The 16,945-nt window shown below is 42.1% G+C and overlaps 1 protein-coding gene across 1 annotated transcript in view; it reads left to right on the top strand.

Annotated features, from left to right (window-relative positions):
* DNAH9 (dynein axonemal heavy chain 9) overlaps window positions 1-16,945 on the top strand; it is a 377,510-nt gene that overhangs the window by 128,844 nt on the left and 231,721 nt on the right. Inside the window, exons 27-28 of the mRNA XM_053569797.1 lie at window positions 8,822-8,978; window positions 13,801-13,905. Of these exons, the coding sequence (XP_053425772.1) occupies window positions 8,822-8,978; window positions 13,801-13,905 (262 nt within the window). The remainder of the gene's footprint in view (window positions 1-8,821; window positions 8,979-13,800; window positions 13,906-16,945) is intronic.

Genomic DNA, 16,945 nt, shown 5'->3' with positions numbered 1-16,945 from the left:
CATTTCTCTAATATATAGAGATGATGAACATTTTTTCATGTGTTTGTTAGCCATTCGTCTGTCGTCTTTAGAGAAAGTTCTATTCATGTCTCTTGCCCATTGATATAAGGGATTGTTGGCTTTTTTCATGTGGATTAATTTGAGTTCTCTATAGATCCTAGTTATCAAGCTTTTGTCTGATTGAAAATATGCAAATATCCTTTCCCATTGTGTAGATTGTCTCTTTGCTTTGGTTATTGTCTCCTTAGCTGTACAGAAGCTTTTCAGTTTAATGAAGTCCCATTTGTTTATTTTTGTTGTTGTTGCAATTGCCGTGGCAGTCTTCTTCATGAAGTCTTTCCCCAGGCCAATATCTTCCAGTGTTTTTCCTATGCTTTCTTGGAGGATTTTTATTGTTTCATGCCTTAAATTTAAGTCCTTTATCCATCTTGAATCAATTTTTGTGAGTGGGGAAAGGTGTGGGTCCAGTTTCAGTCTTTTACATGTAGACATCCAGTTCTCCCAACACCATTTATTGAATAGGGAGTCTTTCCCCCAAGGTATGTTCTTGGTTGGTTTATCAAAGATCAGGTGGTTGTAAAATGTTAGTTTCATTTCTTGGTTTTCAATTCGATTCCAAGTGTCTATGTCTCTGTTTTTGTGCCAGTACCATGCTGTCTTGACCACTATGGCTTTGTAGTACAGACTAAAATCTGGTATGCTGATGCCCCCAGCTTTATTTTTGTTACAGAGAACTGCCTTAGCTCTACGGAGTTTTTTCCAGTTCCATACAAAATGCAGAATCATTTTTTCCAAATCTTGAAAGTACGATGTTGGTATTTTGATAGGAATGGCATTGAATAGGTAGATTGCTTTGGGAAGTATAGACATTTTAACAATGTTGATTCTTCCCATCCATGAGCATGGTATGTTCTTCCATTTGTTAATATCCTCTGCTATTTCCTTTCTGAGGATTTCATAGTTTTCTTTATAGAGGTCCTTCACCTCCTTCGTTAGGTATATTCCTAGGTATTTCATTTTCTTTGAGACTATGGTGAAGGGAGTTGTGTCCTTAATTAGCTTCTCATCTTGACTGTTATTGGTGTACACAAAGGCTACTGACTTGTGGACATTGATTTCATATCCTGAAACATTACTGTATTTTTTGATGACTTCTAGGAGTCTTGTGGTTGAGTCTTTCGGGTTCTCTAAGTATAAGATCATGTCGTCAGCAAAGAGGGAGAGTTTGACCTCCTCTGCTCCCATTTGGATTCCCTTTATTTCCTTGTCTTGCCTAATTGTATTGGCTAGAACTTCCAGCACTACGTCGAATAGTAAAGGTGACAGAGGACAACCTTGTCTGGTTCCAGTTCTAAGAGGAAAAGCTTTCAGTTTTACTCCATTCAGTAAAATATTGGCTGTGGGTTTGTCATAGATAGCTTCAATCAGTTTTAGAAATGTGCCACCTATGCCTATACTCTTCAGTGTTCTAATTAGAAAAGGATGCTGGATTTTATCAAATGCTTTTTCTGCATCTATTGAGAGGATCATGTGATCTTTATTTTTGCCTCTGTTAATATGGTGGATAACGTTTATAGACTTGCCTATGTTAAACCAGCCTTGCATCCCTGGGATGAAGCCTACTTGATCATGATGAATGACTTTTTTGATGATAAGCTGTAATCTATTGGCTAGGATTTTGTTGAGAATTTTTGCGTCTATGTTCATGAGTGAGATTGGTCTGAAATTCTCCTTTTTGTTTGGGTCTTTTCCTGGTTTTGGTACCAGGGTGATGTTTGCTTCATAGAATGTGTTGGGGAAGATTCCTTCTTCCTCAATTTTTTGGAATAATTTCTGCAGTACAGGAATAAGCTCTTCTTTGAAGGTTTGATAGAATTCTGGAGTGAAGCCATCTGGACCAGGGCATTTTGGGGTTGGAAGATTTTTTATTGTTTCTTTGATCACAGTGCTTGAAATTGGTCTGCTCAGGAGGTCTATTTCTTCCTGGCTGAGTCTAGGGAGAGGGTGTGATTGCAAATATTTATCTGTTTCTTTCACATTGTCAAATTTCTGGGCATAGAGTTTCTGGTAGTATTCAGAGATGATCTCTTGTATCTCTGTGGGATCAGTTGTTATTTCCCCTTTATCATTTCTGATTGAGGTTACTAGAGATTTTACTTGTCTATTCCTCGTTAGTCTGGCCAATGGTTTATCTATTTTATTTATTTTTTCAAAAAACCAACTCCTTGTTTCATTAATTTTCTGAATGATTCTTTTGTTTTCAATTTCATTGATCTCTGATTTGATTTTGGATATTTCTTTTCTTCTACTGAGTTTAGGCTTAGATTGTTCTTCTTTTTCCAATTCCATAAGATCTCTTGTGAGATTGTTGATGCGCTCTCTTTCTGTTTTTCGAATGTAGGCATCTAAAGCGATGAATTTTCCTCTCAAAACTGCTTTTGCAGTATCCCAAAGGTTTTGGTAGCTTGTGTCTTCATTGTTGTTATGCTCAAGGAAGTTAATGATTTCCTGTTGTATTTCTTCCTTCACCCATCTGTTATTCAACAGAAGATTGTTTAGTTTCCATGCCTTTGGGTGGGGTCGAGCATTTTTGTTAGAGTTGAGTTCCACCTTTAGTGCCTTATGGTCTGAGAACATACAAGGTAAAATTTCAATTCTTTTGATTCTGTTCATATTTGTTTTGTGTCCCAGGATATGATCAATTTTGGAGAATGTTCCATGGGGTGATGAGAAGAATGTATATTCTTTATCTTTGGGATGGAGTGTTCTATATGCGTCTATCAAGCACAGTTGTTCTAGGGTCTCATTTAAGTCTCTTATATCCTTGTTTAATTTCTGTTTAGAGGATCTGTCCAGCTCTGTAAGAGGAGTGTTAAGGTCCCCTGTTATTATGGTATTATCAGATATCATATTGCTCACACTGAGTAAGGTCTGTTTCAAGAATCTGGGAGCATTTAAATTGGGTGCATAGATATTTAGAATTGAAATGTCTTCTTGTTGTATTTTTCCCTTGACCAATATAAAGTGACCATCTTTGTCTTTTTTTACTTTAGTTGCTTTAAATCCACATGTATCTGAAAATAAGATTGCAACTCCTCTTTTCTTCTGAATTCCATTTGCCTGAAAAATTGTCTTCCAACCCTTGACTCGGAGCTTTAACTTGTCTTTTGAAGCCAGGTGTGTTTCTTGCAGACAGCAAATGGATGGCTTGTGTTTTTTAATCCAGTCAACCAATCTATGTCTCTTCGGTGGGGAATTCAAGCCATTAACATTTATTGAGATAATTGCTAAGTGTGGTAGTATTCTATTCGTCTTATTTGGTGAGAGTCCATTGCTTAGTTTTATCTTTTGCATCAGCGTGGAGGTTTGGTTCTGTCCTTTAATTTCTGAGTTCTTACTTTGCTGCTGATCCATTGTGGTGGTCAGTGTGCAGAACAGGTTGAAGTATTTCCTATAGAGCTGGTCTTGTTGGGGCGAATTTCCTCAATGTTTGTATATGCGTAAATGATTTGATTTGTCTGTCAATTTTGAAGCTTAGCTTAGCAGGGTACAGAATTCTGGGCTGGAAATCGTTCTGTTTAAGTAGATTAAAGGTAGATGACCATTGTCTTCTTGCTTGGAAAGTTTCATTAGAGAAGTCTGCGGTCAATCTGATCGATTTGCCCCTGTAGGTCAACTGGCACTTACTCCTGGCAGCTTGCAGAATCTTTTCTTTTGTCTTGACTTTGGACAGGTTCATCACAATGTGTCTTGGAGAAGCTCAGTTAGAGTTGAGGCGACCTGGGGTCCGATAGCCCTCTGAAAGCAGTGTGTCAGAATCTTTGGTGATATTTGGGAAATTTTCTTTTATAATATTCTCTAGTATGGCTTCCATTCCTCTGGGGCATTCTTCTTCCCCTTCTGGAATTCCTATAACTCGTATGTTGGAACGCTTCATAAAGTCCCATAATTCTGACAGTGAATGTTCTGCTTTCTCTCTCTTCTTTTCTGCCTCTTTTACTATCTGAGTTATCTCAAAAACTTTGTCTTCTACCTCTGAAATTCTTTCTTCTGCATGGTCTAACCTGTTGCTGATACTTTCCATTGCATCTTTAAGTTCCCTGATTGACTGTTTCATTTCCTTCAGCTCTGCTATATCCTTTTTATATTCTTCATATCGTTCATCTCTGATTTGATTCTGTTTTTGGATTTCCTTTTGGTTATTTTCCACTTTATTAGCAGTTTCCTTCATTGTTTCCATCATTTCTTTCATTGTTTTCAACATGTGTATTCTAAATTCCCTTTCTGTCATTCCTAACATTTCTGTATAGGTGGAATCCTCTGCAGTAGCTACCTCATGGTCCCTTGGCGGGGTTGTTCTGGACTGGTTCTTCATGTTGCCTGGAGTTTTCTGCTGATTCTTCCTCATGGGTGATTTCTTTTATCTGTTTCCTTGCCCTAATTTTTCTTTCTCTTCCTCTTGCTCTTTAAGTTCTCGTGCCTGTGGACTAAGCGTTACAGGACCAGAAGGGTGAGAAGGTTTAAGAGCAAAAAAGGGATGAAAGAAAGGAGGGCCAAGTGATAAGAAAAAAAAAAGAAAAATAGAGAAAGGAGAGGGGGTGGGTAAAAGGAATATTGACAAAAAGAATAGAGGCACAGAAAGAGGGAGACAGAGCAATATAGGTGTACAGTAGGGTACTTTGATACAACCTTAAAAAAAAAACCACCTTCTGGGGGTGCCCATTTGTGTGGTTCCCTTGAGGTCAGCAGCTCTTTGCTAACCTGATCAGACCCAGTACCCCACCTGCACCAAGTAGAGAGGAAAGACAAAAATGCTATAAATCAAACCAAAACAAGCAAACAGAAAACTTTACGGGATAAAATTGGCTGGAAAAACCAAATAATAGCAGTAGAAACACTAACAAAAATGAAGTTCTAATTATTGAAATAGGCAGCAATGGGAAATTATAATTAAACTAGAAAAATTGAGAAAGAAAAAGGATCTGTATGGAAAAGGTTGAAATTAAAAAACAAAACAACAATGAACAACAACAAAATAAACAAATAAAACAACCAAACCAAAAAAAAAAAAAAAAAAAGAACACAACCAAAAACAAAGCAGTATGTATATGTTATTGAATATTGTCTGGGCAACACGTGGTCTTCTGGGGTACGAGATGTTAATCACAGTTCTGATACGACTGGAGGCTGCTAGTTTCTCAAACCCCAGCAGGTAGACACCCTAAATCTCTCTTCAGCCCACTTAAAAGGCACTTTGAGCTTGTTCACTTACTGAGCAGAAGCTTTCTCAGGGAAGTGCTTGTCGCTGGAGTCACTGCTGAAGTGGCTATCCACTTACCCTGTGTGTCAAAACTGGTCTCCCTCTGCCCCCGAGGGTTAGGGCTGCAAGGTGGCTCAGACCCCGCCCTTAGGCTACTTGTTCGCTGGGTTACCAGCTCCCACCCAATTCCAGCTCTGCAACCCTGAGGGCGGAGCTTTCCGGGGCAGATCGCTCACAATGTCTGCCTGTGACCCAGAGCCAAACACTATTAGCTCCGTCTGGCTCAGCGGTTCAGACTGGGGCCCTAGACAAAGGCCAAAGTTCTCCACACTCCCGCTCAGGCTCTCCCCAAGGCAGTTCAGCTGAGTGCCAAGTCCAAAGACCCCAAAACAGTTCACAAGTCAGGCCTTTCTGGTTTGCAGTCTCGCTGCTACTGAACTTACAGTTGCTGGCGGGTTTAGACGGATTGAACACACGCAACTACTTGCCGGTTTTCCACTGTTTTAGTCCTCCTCTTGGGGTCCAGAAGTCTCTCGCTGACTCCCTGTATCCTCTCAGGGGTGATGATAGGCAGATCCCACCAGCCAGAGATGCCTGGAGTCCTATCTCCCCAGACTCAAGGTGCCCAGATGCAAGGAAGCTGTTACTAGGCTGCATCTTGCTCCGCCTCCTACTACTCTGTTCTTTATGTGTGTTTTTTCTTGAGTACTGAGCTAATATTCTACTGGCCCTGCCTTAGTTACTAGAACTCATTAGACAGCCTACTTCCATTCTCTGAACCTCAGTCTACCCGTCTGTAAACAGGGAGATCAGGTGAGTTGATTTTGGAAATCCTTTCCAGCTTTCAAGTTTCATTATTCCAAAATAATAATATTTTTACATTCCCCCCCTCACACACACACACACACAAGTGCCTTCTGGCAATTATCGGAAGCTCAATAGAGTGTTCCAAAGTAGAATGACACCCCAGTTCCAAGGATGTCTTTCAAGGAATTCTTGAGTTTTTCTGTGAGAATTCTATTTTTGTAAGACCTTGCACTTCTAGATTCCACATTCCTTGAGAGTCCTGCAGCTCCAGAGAGAACAGCCTAGTGGATCACCCTTTGGCAGGCAGAAGGAACAGCCATGGAACAGAAGGGGGGTGGGAGGAAAGGTGGCGAAGTGAGTTGTCTGGAGGTTAAAACTGCTGCTTCAGGTGGCTATGTTTCCTCCTGGGAGACACAGGGCTACAACAATGCCTCAACAGTTCTAGAGGAAGCCTGAGGCTGGCAGAGGAACAAGGCATGGGACCAATCGGAGCCAGAAACTCAGCCTTGAGTGGCAGGTGCAGTTAAGGCTGCACATAGGACTTGGTGAGGATGTAGCTATGAACATCTGGGGGAGAAAGGGAGTGTCACCAAATGGTAACAGTGGCCAAGAAGGATGAGAGGAGACCCAACTTAACACCTTAACTCTGATTCATCTCACTTTGCCTCATGGCCCATCTGAATATCAACATTCTAAAGTCAGTAGGGAAAGTGATGCAGCTGTGCGCAGCAGGCATGGGGGTTACAGGCAGCCAGGTTCCCGGGATCACCTGAGTCAACCTCTCCCTTTACACAGGCAAGCTGGAGATGGAGTAATAACTCCACACACCTGTCCTCTCTTCCTGGGGATGCTGCCTTCTTGGGTTTTACTTTGAAAGGCTGAAATAGATAAGAGAATTTTGCATTTAATTAAAGGGAAGAGAAAGGACCTTACTTCAAGTCTTTCCAAAATCATTTTGATTCTAGACATAGTGAAGTCAGTAGAAACCCAGTCCCCCTCTGGCACAAAAGGAATTAACTCTGAGTACCTGGTCATCTCAAGACATCAGATTCAGAATTAATTTTGGAAGCCCCCTGAGACCTGCAGACTATGTGTCAAGAGTCTACATATTGATTTTCTAGATATTAAAAAGTTAGACCAATGACAATTTAACAGCTTTATTGTGATACTGAAGTATAGTTTACATGCCTTAGAGTTCACCTGTATTGAGTGTACAATTCAGTGATTTTTAGTGAATACAGAGGTGTACAACTCTCACAGTAATTCAGTATTAGAATATTCTCCTTTGCTCTATTTGCAGGAAATTCCTGCTCCTATCCCAAAGCCCAGTTACTGATATGCCAGATGTGTTTATTTATCTTTTCTGGACATTTCATATAAATGCAATGATACATCTTCTGTATCCAGCTTCTTTCACTTAGCATAAAGTTGTTAAGATGCATCCGTTTTGCAGTACACTTAGTATTTCATTCCTTTACACTGCTGAAGAGTGTTCCATTGTACACACAGACCGCATTTTGTCTGCCTGCTCATTGTTGATGGATATCACCTTGTTTCTCATTCTTTGCTGTTATGAATATTGCTGCTATGAACATGACCTATGAGCAGGTGAATACTGTGCTATGCACAAGTCTTTATGTAAACATATGTTCCTGTTTATCTTGGGCAAATTCCAAAGAGGGGAATTGCAGAATCACATCACATACTTTACTTTGAAAAAAACTCCCACCCTGTCTTCCAAAGTAACTATATCATTTGGCAGTCCCACCAGCCGTGTTTGAGGTCTCCAGTCTCTCCACATCCTCACCAGCACTTGTTACTGTCTGTCTTTTTTATTGTAGCTGTTCTAGGGGGTGTGTAGTTATATCTCAGGGTGGATTTAATTTACATTTCTCAAATGACCAATGATCCCGAGTATCTTTTTATGTGCTTATTATCCAAAAGAACATCTTGAACCAATACTAAATGGAAATACAAGTTCTTTTTTTCAAAGTACCAGAAATAAATATGCTTAAAACTGAGTTTATTTTATTGTCATCAGTAGAAATAGTAATGGGAGGAGTGACTAGACTGATTGAGTGATCCATTCATTTGCAGGTTCATTCGTGTGTTTTGTAAATAGCTGCTGAGGGAGTATGTGTGCCTAGAGCTGTGTTAAGTTCTTAAGACAAAACAATGACTAAAGCACAGCCATGCCTTCATGCACTTTGCACAGACATTTATAGATGTGTTAGGCACCATGGGAAGTTAAAGTGGAGAAAGAGCTCAGCTGCAAGAGCATCTACTCACTCGCCACAGGGCTCAGGGACCCGGGAACACTTGTGGGTGGAGCAATGTCCAATGCCAAAGCTGAGGGTTAGTGACCACTAGCCAGGCAAAGATTGATGAGAGTCATCATCCAGGAAGACTTAAAGTGTTGGGGGTTGGGTAGGGAAGGAGGAGGAGGGAAGCAGAAGTGCAGGTGTGTGTGGCAAGTGGACACAGCTCTGCGTGGCCAGGGTTTGGGGAGTGGAGAGTGAGACTGAAGCTAGAGAAGTAAACAGGGCAAAATTAAGGAGAGCCTAGCAAAGAGCCACTAATGCCCCCTAAGTCACTACAATGCCCTTCCCACAGCCCTGCGGGACACACATATGGCAGCCTCTGGGAGTTCCTTTATAGCAGTTGTGTCAGGCGTTGCATGCCTTTGGACCTCAGCCCTGACTCCCCGCTCCAGCAGCCCCTGAGGATGACCTGTGCCCACCTGTGTTTTAACAGGTGCTACATCACCCTCACCCAGTCTCTACACCTGACCATGAGTGGGGCTCCAGCAGGACCTGCAGGCACGGGCAAGACCGAGACCACCAAGGACCTGGGCCGGGCACTGGGCGTCATGGTCTATGTGTTCAACTGCTCAGAGCAGATGGACTACAAGGTACGGGTTGACTCAGCTTTGGGAGGAACTAGAACTGGGTGACTACCCAAACCAGGGGCAAAGTTCATTCGGGCCACCAGCTCCCCCAGGTCTCAAAGCCCAGATGAGGGGTGTCTGCGTGTGCTCCTTCATGCTAGATATGAGGACCTCTGATCCCTAGAGCTCATTGACTTTCCTGTAAATCTCTGATGCAACAAGGGGGCACAGCTCCATGGATCACAATTCCCCTAAGGAGTTCTATGACCGCAGATGACACATTGCACCTTCTGGGTCTCTCTTCATCATCTGTAAAACAAAACAATTGAATCTCTTGGACCTAGAAGCACAGAAAGCCTTGTAAATAGCAAATGTGAAGATATTGTTGTCACCTAAAAGCCAAACGTATTTGTGCTCTTCTGTGCACGTGGACATCCCCCAAATTGTCTACAAGAGCACAGTGTTCTGCAAGTGCAAGTGTGATCTGGAAACAGACTAGATCAGCCCCTTCTCACACAAGAGGTGCCCACAGAAGATGAGTATGCAGGTGATGTGGTTCATTCAGGTGCTCATCATTAGATCATAACTGTGTACATTGATGCACATATGGGGTACAATGTGCTGATTTTATATACAATTTGGAATGTTTACATCAAACTGGTTAACATAGCATTCACCTCACTTATTTAATTGTTGTGTTTAGACATTTATACTCAACTATTAATATATTTGACATATACCCTTGCAATATTCACAGTAGGTGAGGTCCCACCAATTACCCTCCCACCACCCATCCACCCTCCTCCCCTCCCCTCGCCCTCCTCTTCTCTTCTTCTTTCTGGGCTATAATTGTGTTTCATCTTTCGTATGAAAGTGTGGGTGATTATATATGGAACACTTCTGCATTCCTGGTGGGAATGCAAACTAATATGTCCCTTCTGGAAAGAAGTTTGGAGAATACTTGGGAACTAAAAGTAGACCTACCATTTGATTCTGCAATTCCTCTACTAGGTACATATCCAGATGACCAAAAATCACTTTACAACAAAGACATTTGCACAAGAATGTTTATTGCAGCCCAATTCATAATTGCCAAGTCATGGAAGCTTCTCATTGTTATTTAAAAAAGAATATATTCCAGGTTCTGTGTCACAGAGAAAAACTAGAGAAACAAAACACCCATGAAGTCATTTCTTAGCTAGGAACATTGTGCTTACAAGTGAACCTGATACAGATTCTTTTATAAAGCCATATAATGACAGATTGCCTCACTGTCTCATCATTTTTATTTTGTTGTATTATATGCATTTGTAAACTGACTTATAGTCCCTTTTGTTAAAAATATGATGTGTAAGTAAATTTAGAGTGGAGGAAAGTAAAATAATAGCATTAAATATATATTATATACTTATATATGTATAAGTCATGTCTTTATGGTAAAACAAATTTAATGTAGAAATAATTTTAGAAATTGCAAGATAACATTTGCAGTTACCACATATAGGACTCTTTAAATGAGATTTGGCCTCTGAAAGTTTAATACTTCCTATAGTATGTAATTTTGCTGCACAAAGGGTTGCAGCATTCTATGGCACCATATTTTCTCATATCAAGCAAACAAATGAGGATCCAGACCCAATCTGATTGTCTTTCCCATGGTCTTCATCCCCTAAATTTTAGCATGGTTGTATTTATCGATGCATGCATTAAAACAATGTTTCTCTTTAAGTCAGGTTGGAATTTAAAAAAAAAGGGCAGCGCCTGTGGCTCAGTCGGTAAGGCGCCGGCCCCATATACCGAGGGTGGTGGGTTCAAACCCGGCCCCGGCTGAACTGCAACCAAAAAATAGCTGGGCGTTGTGGCGGGCGCCTGTAGTCCCAGCTACTCGGGAGGCTGAGGCAAGAGAATCGCTTAAGCCCAGGAGTTGGAGGTTGCTGTGAGCTGTGTGAGGCCACGGCACTCTACCGAGGGCCATAAAGTGAGACTCTGTCTCTACAAAAAAAAAAAAAAAAAGAAAAGATTTTTTTTTTTTTAAGAAATAAACTAAGCCTTAAGGATTACTTGAAGTTTCTAGATTCTTGTATAGTTGAGCAAAGGCAGCATTGCTGAAACAAGTATAGTCTCCCAAGAGGAACATTCTAAAACCACACTCATTTGGATGTAGATGCAGTGTATTGATTGAAGAAAACTGGCCAGGTTTCTTCAAAGTCATGTCCAGCATAGCAAATGCGAACAGATGAGCTGACCCCATAGTGAGAAGTCACTAAAACCATTTTACTCAATCATTTCAAAACTAATCACTGAACCCAAACACCAACAATTCCTCTAAGAGCACAGGAGGGGTCTATCCTTTGTTCACCTGAACTGTGAGCTAAGCTTTGGTGGTAAAGTCCATGCCAGATACAGATCAGAGCAACAGCAGTAAGTTCAGTCGTGATGAAATGCACCAGACAGAAGGTGATGCCTTCCCGGACACCAGCCTTCCCATGAAACGGAATAACCTCACTAAGCTTTTTGCAGACCTTCCCCTTTGTTGTCCAGCTGTTCAGAGTTATTTTTTATCATAAAACACTCCATCCACCAAGTTAATTTGCCATGGCATCATAGGATGGTACCAAAAATAGATAATATTAATATATGACTATAAAGAGATACCTAGATAGATGCTAGAGGGATGTCAGATGAATAAATAGATAATAGATGATAGATGGTAGGTGGATTATAGATAAATGGTAAATGGGTAATAAATAAATAGACACAGATGGATAGGGTATAATCCAGTCTATTTTGAGGGACAAAAGACACATGAAATAATTAAGAGAGCTAGAGTTAGCACCCAGATAACATAATCCTGGGTGCTAATGTGTTCTCCACAAACTCTAGGCCCTGGAATACTCCAGAAGAGGTAGAGAGCCAGGTAAAGAGTGTGCAGGTAAAAGACACTGGAGGACATGAAACCCGACCAGGGCTGTCTCAACTTTGGGGTTAATGCCAAGCAGAGCATGTGGCATTTTAATACAGTCTGAACTCATTAAAATGTCAGCTTTAAAGCCTTGAGCAACTCTGTCTGTAGACAGTATCTGACTTCATGCCCTGAGCCCCCCTTACAGGGCAGGAGGAGAGGGACAGAGGAGCTCAGGAAGCTCATGCATCTCCGAGGGCCATGTACATGGCCAACAAGTATGTGCTGAACGAATGAAGAAATCCACTCATTCCAGGAGCTTAGTAAAAGGCTGGATATATTTTTCTGCCTTCTTTAAAGTCTTCCCCAAATCCAGTCTAGCCCACGTGGGTGTTAGACTGATTCTCCAAAAATGTGGCTTTAATCACGTTCTCTGCTCCAAACCTCCAAAGATCCCTTAGAATGATTCAGGCTTTTATAAACAGGATTTTCTTTAGTAATTCAATTTTCCAATCAAAATGGAATCTTTATTTTTCTCTGGACACATCATTATTTTGCTCATCATTCTTCCATAATATTTTCTCCTCCTTGAAAGGCTTTTCCCCTCCTAATCTATCTACACAGACACTCCTATCCTGTACAGCCGTTAATTCCCATGTGTGTTTGGGATCATAAAGCTCTGTGGGTACCAGTACCCCACATCTTTAAGAAAATATTCTTATGATCAGTATTTGCCAGAGTCCATTCTGAGAACACCAGGGGTTAAACTGGGGCGGGGGTGGTGGGGAAGGAAAACTATCCATATAGCAGAGTTAAGTTAATTTCTTATTTCGAAACTTCTTCTCAGGGCCCTTACAATGCTAATATATATTGTAACTTGGCCAAAATGGGTTAAAGAATGTAAACTTTGACCGAAGTTGCTTGTCCACAAAGCCCTTTTCTCAAGGAGCTTCTCTCAGGGCTGGAGTTCCATGAAATAAACTTTGGAAAATGCTGTTTTATTACCATCTTCTATTCACCTCTTTAGCAAAACAGATCACACTGGAGCATGTGACCCACTCCTCTCTGGACTCCGTAATATTTATGGTCTACAGTATCTCTTGGAAGTGTGACTCACGTAGTAATTCTCCAGATTTATTTGTATACCTCATCTCCACGACCTACGTAGAAGTTTTCAGAGAGACTGAGCTCTGCGTCTAGCACGTGACCTATGCACAGAGCTGAGAGTCAAAAAAATGCCACTGAATGAATGAGTGGAACTTTTCCATTATTTGCATTTCCCCAGCATTTTAATGATGTCTTTTTGCCAATGACCTTCAGAACATCTCCCAGTAAACTATCCCTTTACATTGCTCCGTGGTTTACTAGCTCTCATTGAATGCCTAGAATGGTTTTTATTTTTAGGACAGAAATCAATTCTTCATTTCAAAATTATTTCCTTGCATTCATTTGAAAAGATCTGCTGCTAGTTTATTTTCTATAGATGTTATCACCTCCTATCCCCATCTCTAAGTCGTCATCACCCTGGGAAAACCAGGTGGTTGGGAATGAATTTAAAGATACAGACATAAACTTTTGCATCAGCACATCCCATGCCAAAGGCTGAGTGGAAGGCTTTTTGTCTGTATAGTGTAAGAAACATCATCTTTTATTCATTTCCTGGGATTTTGAAAGCTACAAAATCAACAGTAATGCAACCCTGATGACATATTAAAAGGATTTTCATCCAAGTGTCTTGAAAAGGTTCTGTTTGATCCTGTGACTTCTGTTGGAACCCCATAACCATCAAAAATTTAATTGTTCTTGAAATTTTAATATAAGTTTCTTACCAGTGGTCTGAAGGGAACTGGAAATACCTACCATAGAAAAGATGGAAGATGACTTGGACACGTATCGATAAGCCCAGTGCTGTTGGTGATTTAATCTTTGTGCTTTCTGTTGCAGTCTTGTGGCAACATCTACAAAGGCCTCGCTCAGTCTGGAGCCTGGGGCTGCTTTGATGAGTTCAATCGGATCTCGGTGGAGGTCTTGTCAGTGGTGGCAGTGCAGGTAGGGGCTGGAAGCTGGTGGGAGCCTCATGGTCTTTGTGCGGAGCACCATGAATGTCTGAGTCCTCTTGTTTTTAACCTCTCTTCCCCACCACTTCCCTTTCCCCCTTGCCATTCATGCCTCTCCCTCCACATTCTAAAATCCAGCCAATATGGGTGGTCCTGCAAGGACCCACCAAAGTAGATCCATTTCCTGGCTAGAGACTGTGCTTACTTCTCTGTGTAATGAGAATAAAGAATATCTGTCTTCTCTGCTCCACTGGGGTGCGGAAGAGGTCAGCCCAGACCTTTGGAAAGGTCATGCACTTTGACTATCCACGGGGCTTAAATTTCAGCTCTCCTGCTTCCTGCTGGAGTCTTTGGCTGAGTTGCTCCATCTCTTTCCACCCAATTCACTCAATTATATATTCTGTGAGGAGTATAGTGTGAATGATGTTGAATGAAGTCATCTTTTGGGGTCAGATGACTTGCCTCTCAGGTCATCCAGAAGGCATGTATTAAATACCCAGGACATAGTAAGCTCTATGCTAAAGACTAGCATGAAGTTTCCCAGCTGAATAGGATATGATACCTACTTGAAAAAACAACTTGAGTTCTTAAGATAGATATGAGATGAATGTTCTAGAAGTGACTTGAATTCCGACTCACAGAGTAGGACAAGATTTCCAAATACATGACCTTGAGGCCAGTCCTGGAAAGGGTGGAAAGGATTTGAAATAGGGTATGGATCCCATAGACAATGGGAGCAATAGGAGCCAGGTGGGGAAAGGGAATAAACCTTTGTCAAAAGTCTGTTCTGTACCAGGCCCTTTTCATATATTACCTCTTCCATCTTCACAATGGCCCTACAAACCACTGTTATCCCCATTACATACATGGAGATGCTGATGACACAGAGGAAATGTGACTTGTCTGAGGGTAGACTGCCAGAGAGTGGCCAGGTTGGGTATGCACCAGGTCCTACCCAGGCTGTCAGGGTGCAGATGCGGGTGCAGGTCTGGGGTTTAGTGGGTAAAACACCAGAAGAGGAGATAAGTCTAGAGAAGAAAGTTTGAACCTAACAGACAGACACTCCCTCCTCAGGGAACCTGGGAGAACTTCTGAGAGGGAGAGTGTCCCTGTAGTGGCAGTGGTTTTAAGGATTGAGCAGTGGGAAGACTGGAGGCTAAAGGTAAGTCAGGGGTCTTTCATGAGGGTCCTGACCAGAGCTTCAAAGCCTCCAATCCCCTGGACTCCCTTCCACCAAGATGAAGCATATTCTTTGCCAGCACCTGTGTCTGCTCCCTTCCCTGTAAGCCAAGTGCTCCCATTTCCCACTTGGGGTGGCTTGTTTCAGAGCTGCCCTCCACCCTTTGCTCAACAGGACAAAGTAATCAGAATGCTACCAGGAATTACAGAAGCTGTGGCAAGGTGCTCGGGACAGCAGTGTGCCCAGTGCCCCTGGTGTGTGCCATCAAAATGGTTTAATTTTGCTCTTGTTTGCTTTTATTTCCAAAGCAGTATGTGTACAGTATAGAAAAAGAAAAGAGTAGCTGTGAGAGGCTCTTTGGTCCCTTTAGGCCTCTGTAATTCTTTCAGATCCAGACAAAGAAATAAGGAAAACATTGAGCTTGACCTGCATTTTTCATCAGCAAGAATGCAGGGATTGACGGAGAAAGGGGTGGAGGGAAGCTTCAGGAAGGTCATCCATGATGGGAAAAACTGGCTGAGGTGACACTATCCTCTTCCTGCTGGCTAGTCTGCCCCGGTAGGACCCAGCCTTCACCCACATAGCTCCCACATGTGGTCACGCCTCTGGTCCAGTCTGCTATCCCTGTCATGGATTGGCTGGATTTGGAGCTGCAGGCAGTACTGGACAGGGTGGGACTCACTTCACCAGCTATTTCTCTGCCCTCCCTAATATCCACCTGCCCTGGGAGTCACAGGTAGGTGGGGTCTCTGTGGGGTCCCTTCACTCACTTCTCCTCCTGGGTGGTCATCTGTCCAGTCCTTCACATACAACAGCCAGTTGGCTCTCCCACCCACTGACTCTTTTACAAACTAGTCCTCAGTGAAGCTCTCAAAAGTTGCCAAAATGCGAGGAGGTTCTTCTCTGGTTCCTAGTGGTGAGATACAGTTTGCCCTTTCTTTGGGCTTGTTCTACTCAGTCTGAGTTAGCAGAGGAAGGAGAAACATATGGTTGGCCTAAACACTCTCTTAGACCGAAACTCTTGACTAGCTTGGCTCAAAAAAGTGAATTGCACATCTCAGTGGTGGCACATTGGTGCGGCTTGACATGAGCTATTGTGGGGCTATTTCCACCATGAAAACTAATGAATTCTACAAATCAGGGGCATCTTTGTTTTCTGGGATAGCCTATTGTTAAACATTTACCAGCACACCTCTGCCTTGCAAGGATGTGAGCTCAATGTTGCCAAATCTTTTAAATTTTGAAGAGAAACTAAACATACAGGGTTTTTATAAGAAATCAGGCATGTTTTCTGGCTGCTTTAACCTTTAGGAATGGTACCCTATAAGGTCTGTCTAAACTTTGAGGGCTAATCCATTCTCGGGTATGGGCTGTAGAGTAAGAGAAGTTAAAAGAAATCTTTCTCAGAGTACGGATGCGAGGCCTGGAATGGTCCTGAAAATCAGGAGAGAAGTCAAGGCTTTTCACCACTGTGGCCAGTGGGAATGATTTTTTTTCCTTCTGTTTTAACTCATAATTACACTGTGTACCTGGGAGTTTTTCTCCTTACCTCTTCCACAGCAGATATTTAGTGGCTATCCTTTATTCTCTCATCTTTCATCCTCTGTAGTTGCCACTCACCTGTGTGTCTACCTCCTACACCCCCTCTGACTGCATGCCGCAGACTTTGGAGGCCATTTCTTGTTCTCACCAGCCAAGCTGCACTGCTGAGCCTGTTTTCATGACTGTCCATTCGTCATGAATAGTCTACATACATGTGTCCCAGTGTGGTGCTCAGGGCTGGGGGGTCGCCACAGAACTGTCTCATTGTGGGTCCCCCGAGGATCCAGAGGAAGATGAGGTGGGGAACAGT

Source organism: Nycticebus coucang, chromosome 18 (assembly GCF_027406575.1).
Source record: "Nycticebus coucang isolate mNycCou1 chromosome 18, mNycCou1.pri, whole genome shotgun sequence".
NCBI classification, from domain to species: Eukaryota; Metazoa; Chordata; class Mammalia; order Primates; family Lorisidae; genus Nycticebus; species Nycticebus coucang.
Note: the sequence above shows the minus strand (reverse complement) of the source record. Positions and strands in the feature narration are given on the sequence as shown.